Consider the following 23,031-nt stretch of genomic DNA (forward strand, 5'->3'; position numbering starts at 1 on the left):
AGCAAAATGTTAAAAGACAATTGCGAAGCCAATTATTGTTTGAAATAACAAATTCCCTAATGCGAGAAAAAAACTGTCGCAAAACGTTGCATTGTTTCTAAATTTCTATCTTTCTGAGATGCAAAAAAAAGTTTTAAGTTTTTCATCTTTCGTAAATTTTTCCACTCTTAATAAAAAATCTGATTGTCATCGTTTTTACGATTGATCATAAACAAAAAATCTAATTAGAAAAAGGACGAGCCTGATCAATTTCTATTCTCAGTTTTCCTCAGATTGGGGTTAGGAGCCTTATGCCAACCCAGTCTTCAAAAATAAAACTTGTTCCATCTTTCATTTTCCAGTTTTCCTTTTCTGCTTTCGATTGAGAAAAACGGAAAAGACTGCGTATTATTTTTTGTTGAATTAATGCAGAGGACAACACTTTTGGTCTCACGAAAAGTCTATAATATATTTTTCAGGAATGGTCAATTTCTTAATATCTCGGTCAAACAAAAATCAGAGAGAAATTTTCTGAGAGGAGCAAAAATTATTTAAAAGCAACTTGGATCCCGCTTATTTTTTATCAAAATAAGTGTTTATCGTGTAAGATCTTATAAGAATCTTATAAGCTCTTGTAAGAGAAACATTTGGAAAGCTATGACTCATCTTTTTGATAAAATTTTTATCAGATCTTATGCGATAAAAAATATCTAAGTATGGCATGCTCTTCATATTGGAGACAATTCAGTGTTGCTTTCAAGCAGTTGCAAAAAACTACATCATGCAACACTTGAGTGTAAGAGCAAAAAAGAGAAAATTATCTTACATTGTCTTCTGAGAATTTTAATATATTGTGAAAAAAAGTTGTTCGAGTTATTTGTCCGAAGCAGTGATTATCAAAAGGCTGAAAAGTTTTTTCAAATATCAAAATTATCTTGAACTGTAAAATTGAGCCATAGTACCTAGTTGAGAGTCAGAATCAAACTGTCGCCAATGACACTGAACAAACGGCTTTTGTTGCAAAATTTGTTAGTTTACGGATTATATTTTACTTCCATAGGAACTTGACTGCGTCATAAGGCAATATTGAAATCATTAGAACATGTCTTATCAAATTTTACGCGATAAAAATTCAGCCCTACGTGAACGTCTAGGATCTGATAAAAAACTTATCAGATCTTATATGATAACAATAAAGCAAAATTGAATTATTGACTTAGAAGATCTGTTGAAGATCTTACACAAAAAAAGTTCACGTGGGAAAAAATTTTTATCGTGTAAGACCAGATAAGATCTTACACGATAAAGATTTTTGATCAGTATCTTATCAAATCTTACACGATAAAAATCCCAGAATCACTGGGGTACCATCTTAACAGGTAGAATACCTTTGTTGGCTCCATTTGATTGGCTATCCTGTGTCTGCAGAATTCGACTACTTCTACATTGGAGAGCACATCCCAGATGCCATCACATGCAATCAGAACAAACTCTAAATCTGTGTTGATATCATGCACTGTCACATCTGGCATAGCTGAAAAGAACTAACTCTCATAACAATCCAGCTAAAATTATTCAAATTCACAAACTTCTTAGCCCAATTTTGAAGTTCCACTGCAGCTATGTTTTGTATTACCCTGTCGTTTTAGTGGTTTCTCTGATAATAAAAAAGACGAAGCTGTTCATTGTGAAGAGTTCATTCCTGTTTCAAAATTTCTTAGTCAAAGTTTTGGTCAAAGAATGCTATAACTTTGTAATAGACAAATGATCTTAAGACTGTAATTACCCGTAGCCGTAGGTGATATCAAAAAGCTGTCAATTTAATTTTTACATTCCAAGAAATTATCCTTTAGAATTTTTTCATTTTAATTTCTAGGTTCATATATCCAAAACGCTTGAAGATATCTCCGCAGGTTACTATAGATTTCTTGCAGCCAATTTTTTAATAAATCTTTTGAAGTTGTATTATTAATCATTTTATGTAACAAATATTTATTAACAGTGGAAAACGTATGCAACATGAAGTTATCAAAGCCGTAGATGCCTATTTTCTTGAAGCAATTCCAACTCACCTGACACGACTTGTTCATCTTGCTGTTTTTTAAGATTCCTCTTGAAAGAGAAATCTCCGAGTGCCCGTGAGAGAGCGAGGTTGCCATTGACCCTATTGAGTTCCACAAAGCCACCCGCCTTCACAATTCTCGTCTGTTCTCCTATGTTGTTTGGCTTGTGGTCGTAGGACAGGGAGAGAGGGTGGCCTTTGATCGACGCTATTGCCCGGGAGTCTCCCGCGTTGATCTGAAAAGAAGCCTCGAATAAGTTTAACTTTAAAAGTAAGTTTAAGATAAGTTAAATTTAGGGAAAATTATTTTGACATGTAGTTACCAAATTCTCTATGGTAAAATGCACATCATTAAATGCACATCTTTAAAAAATACGCAATGTCCACGACCAAATATGTAAACTCTGAACAATTCTGAAATTTTACGGTTTTTGAGATTCTGCTTAAAGATGTTGATTTATAATAGCTACAGCTCTGATGCATTGGACAAATTTAAGAAAAAAGTCAACACAGCGTTGAAAAATTAAAAAAATATAATAGCAGAATGTATCCAGAGAGTTCAATTAAACAATTCTGTTTGTGTGAGGAAAACCATGAAGTCGTGTAAATTCACGTGAAAATGTTTTTCGTGTGACAAACAATAAAACAATTTTCGTGTGATATCACTAATGAAAAATTCACTTAGTTTTAATTAAGTTCTTTGTGTAACGGCTGCTCTCCCACTTATGACGAGGAAAGCTTTACACCGCCCAGTTCGTTTCAGCGGCCACAAATCTGTCCAGATATTGTGTTTTTGCTATTCGCTTTTGTAACTGTATATCCGCTATATTCTTACCGTTGCATTACAATTTCAGTTCACAACTAACTGCTAATCTTAATTTTTTCAATATCAAACTGGACTCGGTTTACTACAGATCACAAAATACGCAATCTCTTTTATGTATACCAGTTCACTCCGATATCTGGACAAATCGAAGACAAAGATATATGTCTAAGACCTGTTTTGCAAAACTATTTAAACTTAAACTTAAGTAGAGTTTTACTCTCTGTACTCACGATTTGACAACATCAAAATTCGGGATGCCAACAGTTGAATTATTTCCCAAGTATTTTGTCGATACAGGACACAGTAACCAGTTATTTACTGCTCGAGGAATTGTGCTTCAATACGCACTTTATGTCAATTTTAATATCACAAAATTATCGAGTTTCCGCTCCTTTTTGTTATTTTTTCAAGCTCTATTTATACTGCTCTACATGTCAAAACTGCATCGTTGATTGGTTGGCTATGACGGCATTAAAAACGTCATTTTCATCATGCAAAACTGACGTCAAGAATTGTTGTGTTGTATTGGAAATCCACGTCAAGTTTTTGGTGAAAAATTGACGTAATTGTTTGGCTTTAAATATATCGTACACCAAAGTTTGAGTAACATATGTCCAATTCAGACCTGGATCTGTTTGCTTAACAAATATGGGAACTTTAGTTAAGCTCGGCCTCCACATCGCCGGCCCTTTTTTCCTTAGTGAAAACATCTCTCTCGTTTGGCAGTACAGGGGCGAGCTTCACTACTGGTCTTTTGTAAACTCCGGCGTTCGTTCTAACGTTCGTTGATCGAATCACTCCGTCAGACCCTTCCATGGTCTTCACAACTCGACCCAGTTTGTAGTATCCTCGCTTGTCACTATCTTCGATCAACCAAACGAGATCTCCTTCTTTAAAGTTCTCGTTCGTCGTAGATCTCCACTTTTGCCGATTATTCAAAGTTGGCAAGTATTCTTTACGAAATCTGTCCCAGATGAGATTTGCATATGCTTGAGTTTGTCGAAAGAGTTTCCTGCAGTCAACAAATTCCTCTGCGCATGGTAGATAGGGTAGGCAAATGTTTTTGTTGCCAAGCAAGAAGTGATTAGGGGTCAATGCTTCTAAGTCATTAGCATCTGAACTGACCGAAGTCAACGGTCTTGCGTTCATCGTTTGTTCCACAATACACATCGTAGTTGATAGAACGTCCTCGGTGACTGATCTGTTCCCCAACACTGCATACATTGCTTTCTTGCAGCTTCTGACCAGCCGCTCCCATACTTCTCTAAAGTGAGGTGCTGCGGGTGGGTTGAACTTCCATCTGATCCCTTGTTGAATCAAATGTTCTTCGATCCTCTCTTTGATCCATGCTGCAACATATTCTGCAAATTCTCTTTCAGCTCCAACAAAGTTTGTCCCGTTGTCGCTGATCCTTGTACTTGGTTTGCCTCTTCATGCACTGCTCTCACAGTTAGACATGTGAACAGACAACACCGTCGCTTTTCGTTCCTTCGCCCAATCTTCACAATGAAAGGGCCGAAGTAGTCCACTCCAACATTTGTAAAGGCTGTTGCAGCATCTAGCCGTTCTTCGGGTAGATCTGCCATTACTGGTGCTATCGTTTGTGCTCTGCCCTTTCTGCAGGTTACACCCTTGTTCTTGATTGATCGCAAGGCATTTCGTATGCCTAGGATCCACATCTTCTGCTGAACAATGTTTCTTACATGCTCAGTGCCTTCATGCTGATTGTTCTTGCGCTCGTTTCGCAAGAACAATTCAACTGCATGATGTTTCCAATGTAGCAATATTGGATACTTTGCATCGAAATCCAATTGACTCTTGCCTATTCTGCCTTTGGCTCGAATAAGCCCCTCTTCATCTAGAAAGGGTGAGAATTGTAGGATTTTGCTGCTTTTTGGAATTTCCTTTTCAGCCCTGAGAGATTTCTCTTCACTAAACTGTTCTTGCTGTAGTAGCTTGAAGATTGTTGCTTTTGCTTTTTCTCGTTCTTCAACGCTTACTATAAGTGTTGATGGTTTGTGTTTGCTCATGGCTCGCCGCACATATGCCACTGCATTCACTAGCCTCTTGAAGTTACAGAATCGTTCCCACTGAATAACAGCTTTCTTCTCTTCAGTCTGTGTTGCAAAGACCGATGCGGGTATATTCTCTTCATCTGAGGCGAAGACTAGGTTCACTTGCTCTGGCCATTCATATTCTGGTCGCCTCAACCAGGCCGGCTCAGTGAGCCACTCACTTTTCTTGAGTTCTTCAATGTTGATTGATCTCGTGCCAATGTCAGCTGGGTTGTTGATACCGCTCACATGTTTCCACTGTGAAACATCAGTTGTATCCAGTATCTCAGCAACTCGATTGGCCACAAACACTTGCTGCTTACGATGGGAGCTGTGTATCCACTGTAATACTGTAGTTGAGTCTGACCAAAAACTGCAACTGCTTATCTTCATCTCATGTTCCTTGACTATCTGTTCCTTCAACCTCACTGCCATCACCGCTGCTTGCAGTTCCAAGCGTGGTATTGAAAGATGCCTCATCGGTGCCACCCTGCATTTTCCAATTACAAATGCTAAGTCGGCTGAGTACTCTTTAGGTTGTGAACGTAGATAGGCCACTGCGCACATCGTGTCTTCAAATGCGTCGGCAAACACATGAAGTTCAATTTTGTCCCTTGCTGTATAGAAGTACCTTCTTGCAATGCTTGTTTCAGCTACAATTGGAAGTTGTTCTTTCCAACTTAGAAATTCTTCTGCTTCCTCACCAGGCTCCACTTCTTTGTTCCAATGTTGTCCATTCTTAATCCAAATGCCTTTTAGTAGTCGTCTCATGTGAACACTGAACGGAGCAAACAATCCGATCGAGTCAAATACTGAAGAGACAAGTGACAGAATCTTCCTCTGAGTTATTGGAGTTTCAATTTCTTTGTTTGTACCTCTACACACTTGAAGACTATCGTCAGTAACAGTCCACTGTAGTCCAAGCACTGAAGATCCCTCCGCGTTGGGTTCCACCTCGACTTGCTTTGTGTTGCTGATCGACTTCAAGTCCTCTGGGATTGCTTCGGTAACTTCATCGTTGTTGCTTATCCACTTCTCCAGCTCGAATCCGTGTTGAGAGAGAAGAGGTTGTAACTGATTAAAGACTTCGATTGCTTCTTTAGGGATTTCTACTGATTTGATGAAATCGTCCATGTAGAAGTTGTTTTGTTTTGCCTTTGCTGCTATTGGATACATTTCTTCATTGTCCAGTCCCACTCGCTTGAGAGCGTAATTTGCACATGTTGGAGAACTCTTAGCTCCAAATACGTGTCGCTGATATTCGTATATTTGAACAGGTTCGTTAGTTCTTGGACGCCACAGAAACCTCAAGCAACTTCTGTCCTGTTCGGGAACTTGTACTTGCAGAAACATTGATTCGATATCCGCTGTTAGGGCTATTGGTCCCTCACGAAATCTGAATATTGTTCCGATCAATCCATGTAGTAGATCGGGTCCTGCTAGTAGCTTGTCGTTTAGGCATACATCCTTGTACTTTGATGCAGCATTGCAAACACGTCTTACTTTGCCAGGCTTGTTCGGGTGTAGCAAAGGATGATGAGGCAAATACCATTCCTTACTGAAGGTGCCTTTCACTTCGGATTCGTCCAGTACGAATCCCTTTTCAACATCGGTATCTATTGACTGTTGATACAAACTTTTCAGGTTTGGGTCCTTTTGGAATCTTCGCTCCAGTGAGAAAAGCTGACCCAAGGCTGAGCTGTAGTTGTTCGGCAGGTTTGGCTCTGGTTCACTGCATAGCATTCCCACTTTGTACCACTCGCCTGTAATTTTCGTCGTACACTCTAGCTTCTTTTGTGCCTGCAGTTCCTTCTTTGACTGACTGACAACGTTGGTTTTGGAGGCAAATGTTTCTATGTCCCGCCACGTTTGGATATTCTCAGCCACTTTCACATCCTCTGTGAAGGCGAAATGACAAACATTTTGTCTTCTCTTTCCCGTCATGGGTCCACTGACTACCCATCCTAATTCTGTTAGAACGGCGAAAGGTTCACTTCGTTATCCTATCTTGTAGTCCAATGGGCGTTGTAGCTTGTAAGCATCTTGACCAAGGATGATGCCAACTTCCTTCAAGTTGAAGCTCTTGCTTGGGAGAACACTCAAGTGGTTGAAGCTTTGCTTCAGCTTGCTGTAGTCATAGTTTGTGTTTCCCAACGAAACTGACGGGTGTGCAAACGCTTCGATTGAATGCACCTTTGAATGTAATCCCTTTATTTTGAGAGGAATCTTTTCTGTCTTCAGATCCTTCGTTCCGTGTATGCCTGCTATGTTGAGTGTTGCATCGGTGCCTTGAGCTCGTAACTTCTGTTGCAAACTTTGATCGATGAATGAAACCGTTGATCCACTATCGAGTAAAGCATATGTCTTCAGCCTGCTGCCACCGCTCTGTATTGAGACAGGAACTATCTGAAGAAAGCTCGTAACTTCGTTACTCTTGTTGATTGTTGCTGCGCTTACGTTGACTGCGTGATTGCCCTCGTCCATTTGAACTTCTGAGTGTAGCAATCTGTTGTGCTTCTCGGTGCATCCATTGATACCGCACGCATTGACTTTACAATCTTTGATTGCATGTCCTTTGCCCAGACATCCGTAACATAAGCGTTGCTTCCTCACTGCTGCATACCGATCATTCACACTCATATTCCTGAAGAGTGGACAGTTCCAAATCTTGTGAGTGCCATCAGCTAGCGTGCAGTGGTCGTTGTGCATTTGCTTCACCTCTTCCACATTTGAACTCGCACTGAAGTTCGATGTCTTTGAAAACCGTTTGTCTCTGTTCGTGCTTCTTCGGTCTTCGTCCTTGCGCTCTCCCTTGAAAGCTGAAAACCCTTCATGCACGAATGCCATTCGTGATAGCCATTTTCAAACATAATCAGATCAGGCCAGTCTTCATCTTTATCATCAACATAGAACCATCACTTCTCTTTGAGAACTTGAGGTAGTTTATCTACTGCCATATACAGTGTCGAGCTTGATTGCAGATCGCCGATCTGCTTGTACTCTTTGAGCACGTTCACAAAGTTTGATACAATAACTGAGAAACTGATCAGACCTGTTGAGTCGTGTGGTTTCACCTGACTAGCCTTGCGAAGACTCTCCAACTGTGCATCGATGATCACATGAGGCCGTCCAAACTCCCTCTCCAGAATGCTCCAAGCAGCACCATAGAGTTGCCCACAGTAGCCCATTCCAGATATCGCGGACTTTGCCTTGCCTGTCAGGAGGGTCTTGAGATGGCTCATCTCCTCTGAGTCTGGTATTGGTCGTCTATCCACCGTAGCAATGAACATACTGGACCACTCCGGCCATTCGAGAGGGTTTCCATCGAAGCTGTTCAACTTCAACTTAGGTAGGTTACTGCTACCTGCATATCCACTGTTGTATCGTAATCCAGCTCTGGGGGAAGCGTCCCTGTCTTCAGCACTTGATGAACGGTTTCGATATCGTGAGAACTGACTCTGCCTGTTCAGTTCAGGGGTTGCATCGAAGCGAGCTCTTGCACTGCTTGGGGTTAGAAGGGGGTCGATCCTGCTGGCCCAGTCAGAGACATCTCTTCTCCTTGGGGTCCAGTTGAAGGCTGATTTATCTCGAGCACCGGTTGATTGGGAACGAGCATCATCATTCTCTAATGCTGTTATTTTCACTTTGCGCTCCAGTTCACGCTCTTGTTCCAGTAGTTGATGCTTGGTTTCTAACTCCTGCATCTGCATCTCGAGCTCTAGCTTCCTTCGCTCGAACCTTGCCTGTTCGAGCCGCAACTGTGTTTCGAACTCAATATCGAACTTCTTCATCCGTTCTTCGCGCCTTTGATTTGCTGAAGATGTTTCAGAAATATTCTCCGTATCCTGATCGTTTGCTACTGTGCCGTTTTGTAGCGTTTGGGTAGCTGAATTGTCCGTTGGATAGTTTCTGTTACTCTCACTTTCGTTCACTGCTTGACTCGTGTTGCTTTGCTCTGTATTCATTTCTGGTTGCGTGCCTTTGCTTATATATGCAAGCCAATGAATATCCAGATTGCTTTGCACTCTCTTGCCTGCTGTAGTTGTTCTTCAAGAAAGTTTGTTGGGTAGGGTGCAAGTTGGTTACGACGCTGCAATTGCTTGGGTATTTCTTCCTCTAGTAAATGAACAGTCTGTTGATAGAGTACCCTTAGTTTGTTGGGTCGATCTGAATCTGCAATTATTCTCTGACCAAGTCTTCTTTTAGTGTTGACTTCGTCCACTAACTCTTGAAGCTTGTTGTCGTGCCTTTGAACTGTTGCCTGAAGCTGTTCTCTGCTGATTGTGCTTGAATTGCCTGGGTGCTGTTCGCTTTTGCTTTGCTTCTTGCTTTTACGCAGGGTTAGCCACTCGTATGGGACTATAGCTGCTTCAGTGAATTGAACTCTTCGCTCTGCCTCACTGGTGTTGCGTTGTTGTTTCGTTTGATTTTCTTTAGTGGGTGCCTTTGACACTCTCTTCATCAGATTGGACAGCAGTTTGCCTTCCACTGTCCGGGTGGGCGGACCAAATCTAACGGCTGCTCTCCCACTTATGACGAGGAAAGCTTTACACCGCCCAGTTCGTTTCAGCGGCCACAAATCTGTCCAGATATTGTGTTTTTGCTATTCGCTTTTGTAACTGTATATCCGCTATATTCTTACCGTTGCATTACAATTTCAATTCACAACTAACTGCTAATCTTAGTTTTTTCAATATCAAACTGGACTGGGTTTACTACAGATCACAAAATACGCAATCCCTTTTATGTATACCAGTTCACTCTGATATCTGAACAAATCGAAGACAAAGATATATGTCTAAGACCTGTTTTGCAAAAATATTTAAACTTAAACTTAAGTGGAGTTTTACTCTCTGTACTCACGATTTGACAACATCAAAATTTGGGATGCCAACAGTTGAATTATTTCCCAAGTATTTTGTCGATACAGGACACAGTAACCAGTTATTTACTGCTCGAGGAATTGTGCTTCAATACGCACTTTATTTCAATTTTAATATCACAAATTCATCGAGTTTCCGCTCCTTTTTGGTAGTTTTTCAAGCTCTATTTATACTGCTCTACATGTCAAAACTGCATCGTTGATTGGTTGGCTATGACGGCATTAAAAACGTCATTTTTTCCATGCAAAACTGACGTCAAGAATTGTTGTGTTGTATTGGAAATCCACGTCAAGTTTTTGGTGACAAATTGACGTAATTGTTTGGCTTTAAATATATCGTACACCAAAGTTTGAGTAATATATGTCCAATTCAGAGCTGGATTTGTTTGCTTAACAAATATGGGAACTTTAGTTAAGCTCGGCACTCACACTTTGTATCTTTTTTGTTAATGCCTTCCTGAAAAACCATGAAATCACCCAAGAAACAAAAATTGTTATAAAAACATAGCTGGATTAAAATCAGAAAGAGAGTGTTCATTACTACATTCTTTTCGCGCAAATTTCCACACAAAAAAATCCTATTGTGATATAATGAGCTTATCTTTAGTACAAAAGATGTTAAATGTTTCACAGCTGCTTCAAGTCTTTTTGCTGTATTTGAAAATGTTTGAAACATTACTTGATAGAGATTTAGAGGTATAAGATAACAGCAAGTTCTGTCTGAATCATGTGATTAACAAATTATTCTACAATGATCTTTTTCTGGTTTGATTTTGGTTAATGCAACTTCTATTTTGTCTATACAAAATCAAAAATTAACAAATTTTATTTTAACCTTCAAATGATTGCCTATTAAAACAAAGCCAATTGTTAAAGAAGAAGGCATCTTATCTTGCGCGAACTGATGTAAATTTGTCACATTTTTTTGGTTATGTTCACACGCAATTAACAGAATGAAATTTCAGTCTTTTGCACACGAAAAATCTTGTTTTTTAAATTTTGTTGTGAACTATATGAAATACCATGAAATAGAGCCCAAGAAACGTGTGTAATCTTGGGCATTTTCATGAAATCGAGCATTTTTTCACTTCTGTGAAAATGTGATAGTGCATAAAGTGGTGTGAAGAACTCGAATTTTTTAGCAGTGTGAATATTTCTTTGTCAGATCCTATAAATTATCAATTGTAAGAAATGCAAAACTCAGAGGTTTTAGAATTAATAAAATCAGGGCTGAATCAGCTGAAAGAAAAATCAACTGTGAAAAAAAGCTGAATAAATATAAACCCCCACTTCAGTATGAACAGTTTTTGAGAAGCGTTTCGTTCATTGCATAGGCACGAACCTCCAAAGTGATTCGTTTTTTTATGTCAAAGATGTCGATTCAGGAAATAAAAACAAATGGTTTTTTATTAACTAGTTCTCCATCAAAATGATTTTTTTCCAACTAAATTAAACATTTGAGGACAATTTATTACGTCATTTTGTTTGATTGCATTGTAACTAAAATTATAGCGTGAATGACACTAAAAGTCCATTCAAAGATTCTTCTTCAAGTTGATTTGAAAAAAAAGTGTGTTAACGTATGTTTAAATATCAATCGGTTTGTGGCATTCATGGGGGGTGTTTGTTTTATTTCTTCCTACTTTTTTACTATTATTTCAAGCCCCATTTGATTAGCCTCAGTTTTTGTAGTGTCAATTGTTTCCTCCTATCAATTCGCTGAATTCGTAACCAAAAATATTTCAATTTTTTTGACAAACATGTTCGATTTTAGTTTTTATTCGAGTCTAACTGGTCCAAATTAGTCCTGATGAGACTTTGCTAGCTAAAAATAAGATAATACTTAATTTGCGTGGTACACACTATTACTTATTTTGCGTGATCAGTTAATTGCGTGGAACATACTTTTCTGGGCTTGCTTAATCAATATTTTTATGTGTCAGAAAACCTGTCGAGACTAAAAAGACTGATGTTAATAAAAATTGTTGTATCGCGCGTATACAAGCAAGCTTGCTGAAGATATTCCAATCCTTAGCAACATAATCCTACAACCTACCAAGAGTTAATCCAGGACTTTACTAAAACTTCCGGGGCATTATATGATCCCAGTGCATAGAATCCCGGAAACCGTGCCAGGAAAACCGGGAATTTTAACTTTTATTTTTAATCTTTGCAGGAAACAAGGGAATACTAAATTTTCGCGGGACAATTGGCGGGAAAACCCGAGATATATATAATGTTTTGGTACTCTCAGAGGAAAACCCAGAAACCTCAACTTTTCTCAACTTACAAAGCTGGAAACCCTGGAGTTTTTTGGAACTCAGTAAAAAAGCGGAAAACAGAAGACAATTCGATTTTCCAGTTAACATTGCTCACTAGGAGGTTCAATGCTCAAAAAACACTTCGTTGTTCAATTGCACAAGTCTATTCGAGAAGAATTTCAGTAAAAGACTCTTGCAAATCTTACGTGCTTATCTGCATATATCATCATTCACTACTTATGTGGACAATGAGGCTTAATAATTTAAAAGCGGTTCGTTGTTGACATGTACAAGTTCATTCAAAGAATTATATTAAAAAACTCGCAAACCTTAAATGTGAATCTGCTTATTGCGTCATTCACTGCATATGTTGACAATGCTTAAAAAGCATTTCGTTGTTTACATGCACAAGTTCATTTGAAGAAAATCCTAGTGAAAAATCTTGCAGATCTTAAGCGCTTATTTGCATATGTCATCAGTCACTGCATATATTGACAATGAAGCCTAATGCTCAAAAAATTTTTCGTCGTTTACATGCACAAGTTAATTCGAACAAAATCTTAGTAAAATTTCTTGCAAATCTTAAGCTTTCTTTATTGGTAGTGCTCTAAACGTTTTGTTCCCCTATTGAGCGGCTATGTACTCCTTGCTTAATACATCAAAGGTTGTGTTGCCTCTTTTGCGAAGAACAATTTGATCACCTTTTTTCAAGAGGAAAAATCCCGGTAAGGTCCCGATAGTTTGTTCCCGGAAAACCCTTACCGGATTCTTAAACTTCCCATTTTTTCTGCTAATATCCCAGCAGCTTGTTCCTGGAAATACTTACGGGGATCTTAAAGTTCCAGGTTTCCCCGGTGAGAACCCACCAGATAATCCCAAAAAACCCACCAGTTTTTCTTCTTCCCCGGGTTTTCCCGCCAGGAATCTTATATTTCCCGCATTTCCCATCTTGCTCATCCTGAAATTCCCAGTAAATTACCCAATGAGATCCTCGGATCTTCCGTGTCTTAGCGGGGAAAAAACCTGGGATCTTATAAAGATTTAAGGGAAATATTGCGTTGGTATTAAATGAAGTTTAACTTACACAGTATAATTTGTTCTGTCTGATGAGGACACAACATGCTGTAGTGCCTGAGAAGTCATTGGCTAATTCTGCATTGGTCATCATCTCCTTATCTAACTCTAGAAATGCCTTCTTACTCGCACTCTCCACCTGGCCAGTTTCTGAACACACAATTAAGATATATAATCTCCTTTCCCAATTTCCAGTGGAGAAAATTTAAATTTCTGGTATCAAAAAAGGATAAAAAAGTCAGTAACGACACAGAAATAAAATTTATAGAAGTACAGCAGATATAGCTGCAAATCTACTATATGCCCGGATTATAGTCCCAGAGTCACCCAGTACTGAATCATGAACTTTCAGTTCTGAATTTTTACTATGGCCATATTCATGGCAGCCAAAAATCCCGCTCTCGTTCTTATTCGATTATAGTTTTTATTGAACCATTCTTTAATTTGAAATCAATCATTTGAACAAAAAATATATGAGTAAAGAAGAAAGCTCAAAGGTGTCCACTAACTGTACTCTAATCTGGAGCATATTCTGTGTGGTAGGTGTTTGCATGCGTAATGGGCTATCTTGGCACCCCCGTGACCATCGAACACTCCAAAGAACTGGCTGCCAGGGTCCTCTTTCAATGACATCATACATGTATGTGCATCTTCCATGGCTACAACAAAATCCATATCGCATCAGAAAAACTTGCAATTAGCGTGCTACAATTTTTATCCTAATTACTTTTTTAAAGAGCTTGTCATAATCTTCTTAGTTCCTTGATAAAATTTAAGTTCGAAAATAGACCTGAATTGTGAAATTTTGAATTGTAAAATTTTTCGTCGTCAAATCGACACTTTAGTGCATATCATGAGCACTTTGAGTCCACATTTGAGTTGCATCGCAGCCCGAAATGATTGGGAATGATCATACAAATGAAATCACAAGGGTTCAATAGCGCTTTTATAAAATTCCGAGTCAAATTCGTCTGCCTAAAGTCTGTCACTAACACTACATATGCAGAAAAAGACCAAATTAACTTGAATTATAACATCTCTCTGCCCAAATTGGATCGTTTGTGATTCTATATCTACCAGAAGAAAACAATGACATTATCTTACTGACAGAAAGAGTGAAACATACACAAAAAAAACAAAGATTGAGAAAATCAGACAAGCGTTTTCCTCATACATCACGTCACCTCAGATCATGCGGTGAATTAACCGAAGCATAGAGTTTTTTTAGCTAAACTGTCAGTGATCATATCATAAACCAAGCATTGACATTGATGTCTGTCAACATAACAGTAAAAATGAATCCGCTTTCTTTTCTTTGTATCCGCTTTAGTCTCGAAAAAAATGATTAAAACCGTTAAATGATTACATCATGTATAGCGTGAGATTGTTTACTATTTACTTCAGAAACCAATAGGGCGACACAATTATTCTCAATCAGTTCAACCGTAAATGAATGCGTGTTCCTCTGTCATCTAGCAAAATGAAATCAGTTTGAAAAAAATATGGAAAAACAGACGTGATCAAATTTGAGTTGAGAGTTGGAATTGATACTGTCAATTTTTTCCGCATCCTGTCTAAAGGCAACTTTGAATCTCCCATCATCTACAAGATCTTGAAAACGTGGAAGCAAAATGATCCCGGGTTGTGATACCAATGGAACAGGGTAAATTCAAAAAAATTGATAAACCCATTGATGGATCGGTGAAAATTCATAAAAACCGAATTTCTATTGATCGATCCTATTTAATTCATAACTGCCAAATCCTATTGATGGTTTCAAATCATGATTTTAATGAAGCCAACTAACAAATAGATGGCTCAGAATAATTTCATAGAATTTTTTTACGTCGGCTGAAAGATTTCACGAGTAGCTGAATTATATATTGTTTTAACAAAGTACTTTTTATGGTGATGTGTTGTAACGGTTCAACGTTCAGCTGTTGATCATAAGATTGTGTTATCTAATCCTTGCTAAGTAGCACGATATACATGACTGAAATAAAGGGACAGCAAGGGAACAAGTGAGAAAACAAGGGGTGCAAGAACGCTTATCCTTTACATTTAACATTAATTTCTATGAAAGTTCTATGCGTGCCGTAAAATGATAATGTAGCTAAGTAGGCCCATTTATAGACTCTAATAAACTAAAAAGATCGATCGATTGGTGTATATGGGACCCCAACCAGGATTTCATATGATTATCTATAGAACAACTAAACTTTAAAAGTTTACATATAATACATGCTCGATGTAGTTTTTATATCATTTCCGGAATTAAAGTGTTCTTTTTTAATTATATCTCAGCGTTATTATAATTTTTTCAATCCCCAAGTTGATTAGGAGATTTAATTTTGCATTTTTTTTTCATAGATTACTTTTATAGACAGCGTTACAGTTTTCCGATGAACAGAGTTTGACAATTGTATTTTCCCTTATGTGTATTCTTCTATCATCTCTCAAATTTGTCAACGTATCCTATTTTAGAAACTTAAACTAATAGCCCAAAATTCAGAAAAAAATCAAAATTGAAAAGCAGTTTACTGGTAGAAGTTTTCTGGACATAATTATAATTTAAAAATCACAGTATCTTTCATCAGTTTTTTTTAATTTTTTTTTCATCTCGCTCAGTTCTTTCATATTTGCAAGCAATCACGATCTGAACTCATCAACCTCATGAGAACACAGAAAACCGCGAGTTTTCGAAAGAATTAACTTCAGTGATCCAATTGTGTTAAAGATTCGAAACATAGATTTAAACGAAGCAACTTGCATATCATTAGCACAATTCGAACTCTTGGTAGCCACGGAAAGATTATTTAGGGGTACCAAACAGTAGTTCTTGTTGCATTAACTCTACTAATTACGAACTATGACATTTTGAATTGAATTTTTTTGAATGGTTTTGTTAGTTTTGATTGGTTTCATTGAATGGTTTTGCTAGGTTTTGGATGGTTTCGTTAAAAATCCAACAAGGAAATTGTAATGTCTCAATTAAAGATAAAAACCAAAAATAAATGACATAAAAGGGACAACGTGCTGTCAGGAATTGGCCTCACTATTTTGTAAGATAATGAAATGAATTATGCTGACAGCTGATTTCAAATAGACGGTTTCTTTAAGAACACACTGCATGGCAAAAATCTCAAATTTTACATAGACATTGAAAATGTGGTAGCAACATGCTCCCGTGTTTTGATACCAGTGGAACAGAGTAAATTCGTAAAAATTGATAATTTGAGTGATGAATCAGTGAAATATAAAAGAAAACGCAATTTCCATTGATCGATCCAGGTAAATTGATAAATGACAAGTCTTATCGATGGTTTCAAATCATGATTTAAATGAAGCCCGTAAACAAATAGACGGCGCAGAATAATTCCATTGAACTGTTTCATGTCGGCTGAAAGAATTCACGAGTAGCTGAACTAAATTTCTTTTAGCAAAGTACATTTCTACCGTACTGCGTTGCAAAGCTTCAAAGGTCGGCTCTTGATTATAAGACTGTGTCATCTAATCTTTGATAGGGAGCACGATACACATGATTGAAGTGAAGAACAGCAAAGCAACAAAATGAGAAAGCAAGTGGCACAAGAACGCATAACCTTCAACATTTTTTTTAATGAATTTTCTATGCCCATCGTAAACTGCTAATGTACTTAAGCAGGCGCAGCTATAGACTCTATAGTAAAATTTCATATGATTATAACGAATAATTATTCCATAGAACAAATTAATTTGAAAGTTTACATATAATACATGTTTGATGTATTTTTTAAATCATTTCAAGAAATAAGGTGTACTTTTTTAAATTATATCTCAAAGTTATCATAAATTTTTTAATATCCAAAGTGATTGAGCGATTTAATTTTCCATTTTTCTTAATTGATTAGTTTTATAAATAGCGTTACAGTTTTCCGACGAATGAATTTTTGATAATTATATATTCCGTGATGTGTATTCTTTCATCATCTCTCAATTTTTTCAAGTTATCCTATTTCAGAAACCTAAATTAATAGCCCAAAATTCAGAAAAAAAGAAAAACTGGATGGCGGTTTAAAGTTTCCTGAACATCTTTACAATTTAAAATTCACAGTTTTTTCACATTTTTTCATTTTTTTTTATCTCGCACAGTTTTCTCAAAAGTTGCATGCAATCAAGATTCAATTTCTTCAAAATGTTCAGAACACAGAAAACTGCCCGGTTTCTAAGGAACTATTTTCAGTGATCCAATTGTGTTAAGGATTTGAAAAAAAAATCCAAAACAAGCACCATGCATAGCATTAGCACGGTTTGAAAAACATTTGAACTCTTGTTAGCAACGCAAAAAATTTTCATGGGTACCAATCAGTAGTTTTTCTTGCATTAACTCTATTAAGTAAGCACTATGACATTTTGCTGAACAAAAATTGGAAAGAGATTAAATTGGTTTAGGTGGGTTTTGTTAAATTTGAATGGTTTTGTTGAATGATTTTGTTAGGTTTTGAATGGTTTTGTTAGTTTGAATGGTTTCAAGTCAAACAAGGGGACTGTGTAGATTCAATTCAAGATAAAAATCACAATTAAATGACATATAAAAGACAAAGTGCTGCTTGGAATTGGCCTCTCTATTTTGTAAGACAATAAAAAGATTTACGCTTATACTGATTTAAAATATAAAATTTCATTGTGTATTTAAGATCACACTGCAGTGCAAACTTCTCAACTTTTAAATAAATCATGAAAAAGTGCGAGCAACTTGATCCCAAGTTATGATACCAACGGAACAGGGTAAATTCGTAAGAAATGTTAAACCAAGTGATTGATCAGTGAAATTTCATAGAAACGGAAGTGTTATCGATCGATTCTCGTAACTTTATAACTGCCAAATCCTTACGATGGTTTCCAATCATGACTTTAATGATGCCCGTAAACAAATAGATGGCTCAGAATAATTTCATAGAATTGTTTCATGTCGGCTGAAAGATTTCAAGAGCAGCTGAACTATATTTATTTTTCAAGCAAATTACCTTTCTATGTTACTGCGTTGTAAATGTTCAATGTTCAGCTCTTGATCATAATATTGTCTCATCCAATCTTTGATAAGGAGCACGATACACGTGATTGAAGTCAAGGGTCAGCAATGGAACAATAGAGAAAGCAAGGGACACAAGAACGCAATATCTTTATACTTAACATTATGTTCTATGAATTTTCTATGCCCAACAGAAACTGCTAACGACGCTAAATTGACGCAGCCATAGACTCTATTAAGTTACAAAGATCGATTGATGGGTGTAGATGGGACCTCAACCCGAGATTTCATTTGATTATCTAAAGAACAACTATAATTAAAATATTAACATAAACTAACTGCTTGATATATTTTGTAAATCATTTCAGGAATAAAGTGTTCAATTTTTTATAACTCAGAGTTTTTATTTTTCAATCAAAATTTTAAAAGAGATTGATTTTGCACTTTTGTATCAAAAATTAGTTTTATAACTAGTTTTCCGATTAACAAAAACTTGGTAAATGTTTATACCCTGTTGTGTACTCCTCTATCATATCTCAAATTTGTCTACTTATCCTATTTTAGAAACCTAAATTATTATCCCCAAAATTTGAGAAAAAAGAAAAATTGAATAGCGGTTTAAAATTCTCCGGACATATTTGCCATTTAAAATTCACTGTTTTATAAAATATTTTTTCACCAGTTTTTTTTTAAACTTTTTTTCATCTCGCTCAGTTCTTTCATATTTGCATGCAATCAGGATCTGAACTCATCAACTTCATGAGAACACAGAAAACCGCCAGTTTTTGAAAAAATTAACTTCAGTGATCCAATTGTGTTAAAGATTCGAAACATAGATGCAAACCAAACAACTTGCATAACATTAGCACTATTTGAAAAACATTCGAAGTCTTGGTAGCAACGGAAAAAAAAGGTTCCTGTGTACCAATCAGTAGTTTTCGTTGCATTTACTCTACTAAGGAGGAACTATGACTTTTTGAAGAACAAAAGGTTGACCGAGAGATCAAATTGATTTGCATGGTTTCGTTAGATTTGAATCGTTTCGTTGAATGGTTTCGTTAGAATTTGAATAGTTTCGTTAGTTATCCAACAGGGAAGCTGTTTTGTTTCAATTAAAGATAGAAACCTCAATTAATTGACACAAAATGCTTTTCTTTTTATTTTTTTTTATCTTTCCTTGTTCTTGGCTGGCGGTTGTATTGATAAATTTATTGATCTGAAATAAACTTTTGCTTCTCAAATCTTATTCATACCCCTTTTCGAATTCTGATTTCTGTATAGGTACTGAATTCAATTTTTACCAACTCATAAGAAAGCTAACACGATTTGGTAGAGATTGTATTAAAAATTTTTTAAAATAGCGTAAACAGACAGATTTTTGCCAAAAAGTTTTTAGTTCATCATTTTTAAACGCTGGTATAGAGTTCAGCAATTTTTGAATTTGATCAATTTTCATTATTCCAAATAGTTGCTTAATTTTCCACGGAATCAATCTTATATTTTTTGGCTTCTTTTGTGAAAGGTGGATGCAAATAGGAAGCAGATTAACTGGCATGATGAGATCACATATACACTGGAAAAAAACCATTTTTTCATAAAGTGAAATCTAATTGAACTCTTTGCTGAATGGGTTGTTTACATTGGTGAGAAGAGTACAAAATTTGAACTCAGATCCGAACTAAATTTGATTTCATGTTTTTGTCGATTAAAGATTCATGATTTTGGCATCAGAAGGGAAAAATTAGATTTCGGAAAATATTCTCTTCTGACATGGAAATGGATCATCCTGTGCATCACTTGTAATTAGACGTTTCAACCAAACTGCATTTTAAATTTTGAACTCAATTCATCTGTTCTTTTGTTTTCCACAAAAGTAGAGACTTTGCGCCGCTTTGCGCAGCTTTGCGTCAATTTTTGCTTATCTATTAAAACAAGGAGGTTCGGTAATGTACGTTTGCACATCAAATTCCGACCCCGCTTACCCCGCAGACCACTCACGACTCTGAACGATGAATATATCGATCGGTCAAAATTGTCTGAACAAAAAACCCATTTGAGTATATAGTTCCTCCCCCGTAAAGAGGGGTCGGAACAAAAACTAACGTTCTTTCCAATAATATAACGCTTGTTGTTGCTATCTGGTACTGACTGTGGTACTCATCCACGTCAGCGAACTAGTTACATATAAATGTACAGTCTGCGTATGCATTTGTTCAAAAATTTTTTGTAACAATTTTTCTCATCTTTGTGTAAAGAGTGCTTCCAAACAATTGAATGCTGTTTTTTTACTGTATTCCGACCTTTTATAAATAACTTTTTAGCTAATTCAGAATTTCATAAGCAAGTTATCAGAATTGTCAAAGCTATGTTACATCATTAAAATCCTATTCAATTTTTCTTTATTCAATACATAAAAATATATTGTTTATTAAAAAAATTACATGCCATAAATTTCATGAAACATACATAAGACATTCAGCACAATTAGTTTTTAGGTTTAGTTTTTAATCATCCACTCACAGCCTTGACTCACCTGAAATTGATTTTTATAACCTCTAGATTAAATTTTAAGAGCGAGAAAAAATAATTAAGTGAAGCCCATATTGGAGGCTTCAGTATATTTTATCAGCAGCCTGTTGTGGATTTATAGAGCTTTTTTTCAATACTTCTCGTTAAGCTGGTATGTAGATACAGATATTCCCATAGTAATATTTGTGTACAAAATTGTAATAAAAAACTTACTTGTTCTCCATCCCTGCATAGCAGAAGAGGCGACTCTGAGAGAGGAGCTCTCTTGCAATGCTGTATGTTTGGTAGTGATTGGCTCAGACAACACCTGGCCCATCTTTTATAACTAACGGGTTATCACAAGTCACTGATCGACTGTTTAATAACAAACAAGTTTAGTAATCAACCCTGGTAATAGGGTAATTGTCCGTATAGCTCGGCGTTGATCTGTAACTACCTAAACTGAATGGGTGTTTTCGAATATTACAAACATATTTTGACCAATTTAGAGGGCGCTTGGTTTAATTCGGATAGCATGGAAAATAAGGGACGTTTCAGCCTCATAATAAAAATAATTTAAATTTGTATTATCACCAAAATGTTATAAATAATAAACCGATGAAAGAAATGCCATTTTCCACTTACAATTGTGTAACCAAGTATAATTTGAAACAATAATAATCTAGCATAGGTCAAGTTAGCATAGTTGAAAAGTAACAAATTGAAACCGAATCAATTGGTTCAAGTCGGTTTTGTAACAAGTAATAAGACGATGATTTTGAATGTTATCGATAACAATAAAACAGTTTTCACTCAAAATGCGTACAAAGTGGGCCGCTATTATGATAAATAGTATTAAGTCTGCTCTTAATTAAATTTTAACTACTTTTCATGAACCATTGATTTCTAGAGATTTTTATCTTATTAAATACACACATAAATACAGCCAATGTCAGCAACAAACTCCTGACTGTTTTTTTTGGTGTTACGGTAGATCATGGTTTAAGATTAGAAACGAGATAAAAGGCTGATGTATCTGTTTATAGTGTTGTTATAAACAAGCTATGAGCTGAATTAACAAAATTGGTAAATATTTTCATATGCTGCACACGCTGTACTTTGACAAAGCTTTTTATCGGCTTATTTCAATGTGTAAGTCACCATTTTCTTTCTATAAGATGTTTTTCTATCGTTTTCATTACGATTCTTTCATTAAAAAGCCAGACACCACATGCTATAAAACAATGTATATGTAATATTGGTTGATAAAGCTAATGACTGTACAAATTGCTGCTTTATAATATTTTGATTGGTTCTATATGTGAAAAGTTCAAACTAGTCTTCGAAAGTGTACTGTTCAAAATTTGCAAATGAAAAAACAATTTATGAGCAGTCTAAGAAAATCATTTTGTCATTTTAAACAAACCTGGGATCTTTTCCGTTATTTGACCGTTTAAACGTAGGGAAACCCTTGTGAATAGTTGCTTACCATTCTAAAACATTATCAATGTTGGTTGCTTAAGTGGCGCAAAAGGTCTAAATCTGTTTGCATGTCTTGAAATCTCCTCACCTACGCACGCAAACTGAAAGAAAAAATTGGCAAAAACTATAGTAAGGAAGTTTTCAATGTGAACCAAAAAATTTGAACTACTAATTAGTAATTGACGCTGGAAACGCAAAAACAAACATACGATTAAAAAACCACTTGTCGTTCGATTTTATTTCCTGTTTCCTTTTTGATAAGGTTAAACTTAAATAACAAAAAATGGACATTTCCCATGATAGCCCCCCCCCCCCCCAGCTCTGTGGTTCGTAACCTATACCCCCCCCCCCCCAATCATGGTAATTGTAGCATAATAATTGGGGGGCTATATTTTCATGGGAGTTGCTATATTGGAAAAGACCCCCCCCCCCCAAAAAAAAAAATAATAACTGCAACTCTCAATCTCATTGCTGTGCACCATGCTCAGTTATAATTGCAGTTATTTAAAGTTAACATAAGTCAACTTAAGTTATGCAGACCTCATCAATATAGTTCAATAAATGATCCTAAAGAAAAAATGGGCTAAAATGAAAACGAGCACTTTTAATTTTTCCTTGAGACGAGGCAACTTACTCAAATTACAACTGATAATGCAACTGTGTGTACATTACACGTGCGAAAAGTGCCAAGCGAGATTTTTCCATCAAATTTGCAAATTTTGCGGTAGTTTGTTTGTTTGGACGGAATGTAAAATGAGAAGATATGAAAATTTAATTTAATTTTTGCGTCCAATTTGAAGTTAGAGTAATGCGTTACACCATAGCCATAGTGGTGTTCAATGTTTAATACCTATGCTTGTACGCAGTACGTACGACTACAGCGATCAAATGG

At 36.4% G+C, this 23,031-nt stretch overlaps 2 protein-coding genes across 2 annotated transcripts in view; one reads left to right on the forward strand and one right to left on the reverse strand.

Annotated features, from left to right (window-relative positions):
- The window catches only part of LOC142339945 (putative protein phosphatase 2C T23F11.1), a 26,459-nt gene extending 4,652 nt beyond the window's left edge, over positions 1–21,807 (reverse strand). The window contains exons 1-5 of the mRNA XM_075390314.1: positions 20,892–21,807; positions 13,648–13,797; positions 13,149–13,288; positions 2,052–2,277; positions 1,368–1,513 (exon numbers count right to left, since the gene is read on the reverse strand). Coding sequence (XP_075246429.1) covers positions 1,368–1,513; positions 2,052–2,277; positions 13,149–13,288; positions 13,648–13,797; positions 20,892–20,994 — 765 coding nt within the window. The 5' untranslated portion in view covers positions 20,995–21,807. The remainder of the gene's footprint in view (positions 1–1,367; positions 1,514–2,051; positions 2,278–13,148; positions 13,289–13,647; positions 13,798–20,891) is intronic.
- LOC142339313 (activin receptor type-1-like) overlaps positions 1–23,031 on the forward strand; it is a 361,804-nt gene that overhangs the window by 234,999 nt on the left and 103,774 nt on the right. The window lies entirely within an intron of this gene.

Source organism: Convolutriloba macropyga, chromosome 5, assembly GCF_964194025.1.
Source record: "Convolutriloba macropyga chromosome 5, txConMacr16.3, whole genome shotgun sequence".
Taxonomy (NCBI): Eukaryota; Metazoa; Xenacoelomorpha; order Acoela; family Convolutidae; genus Convolutriloba; species Convolutriloba macropyga.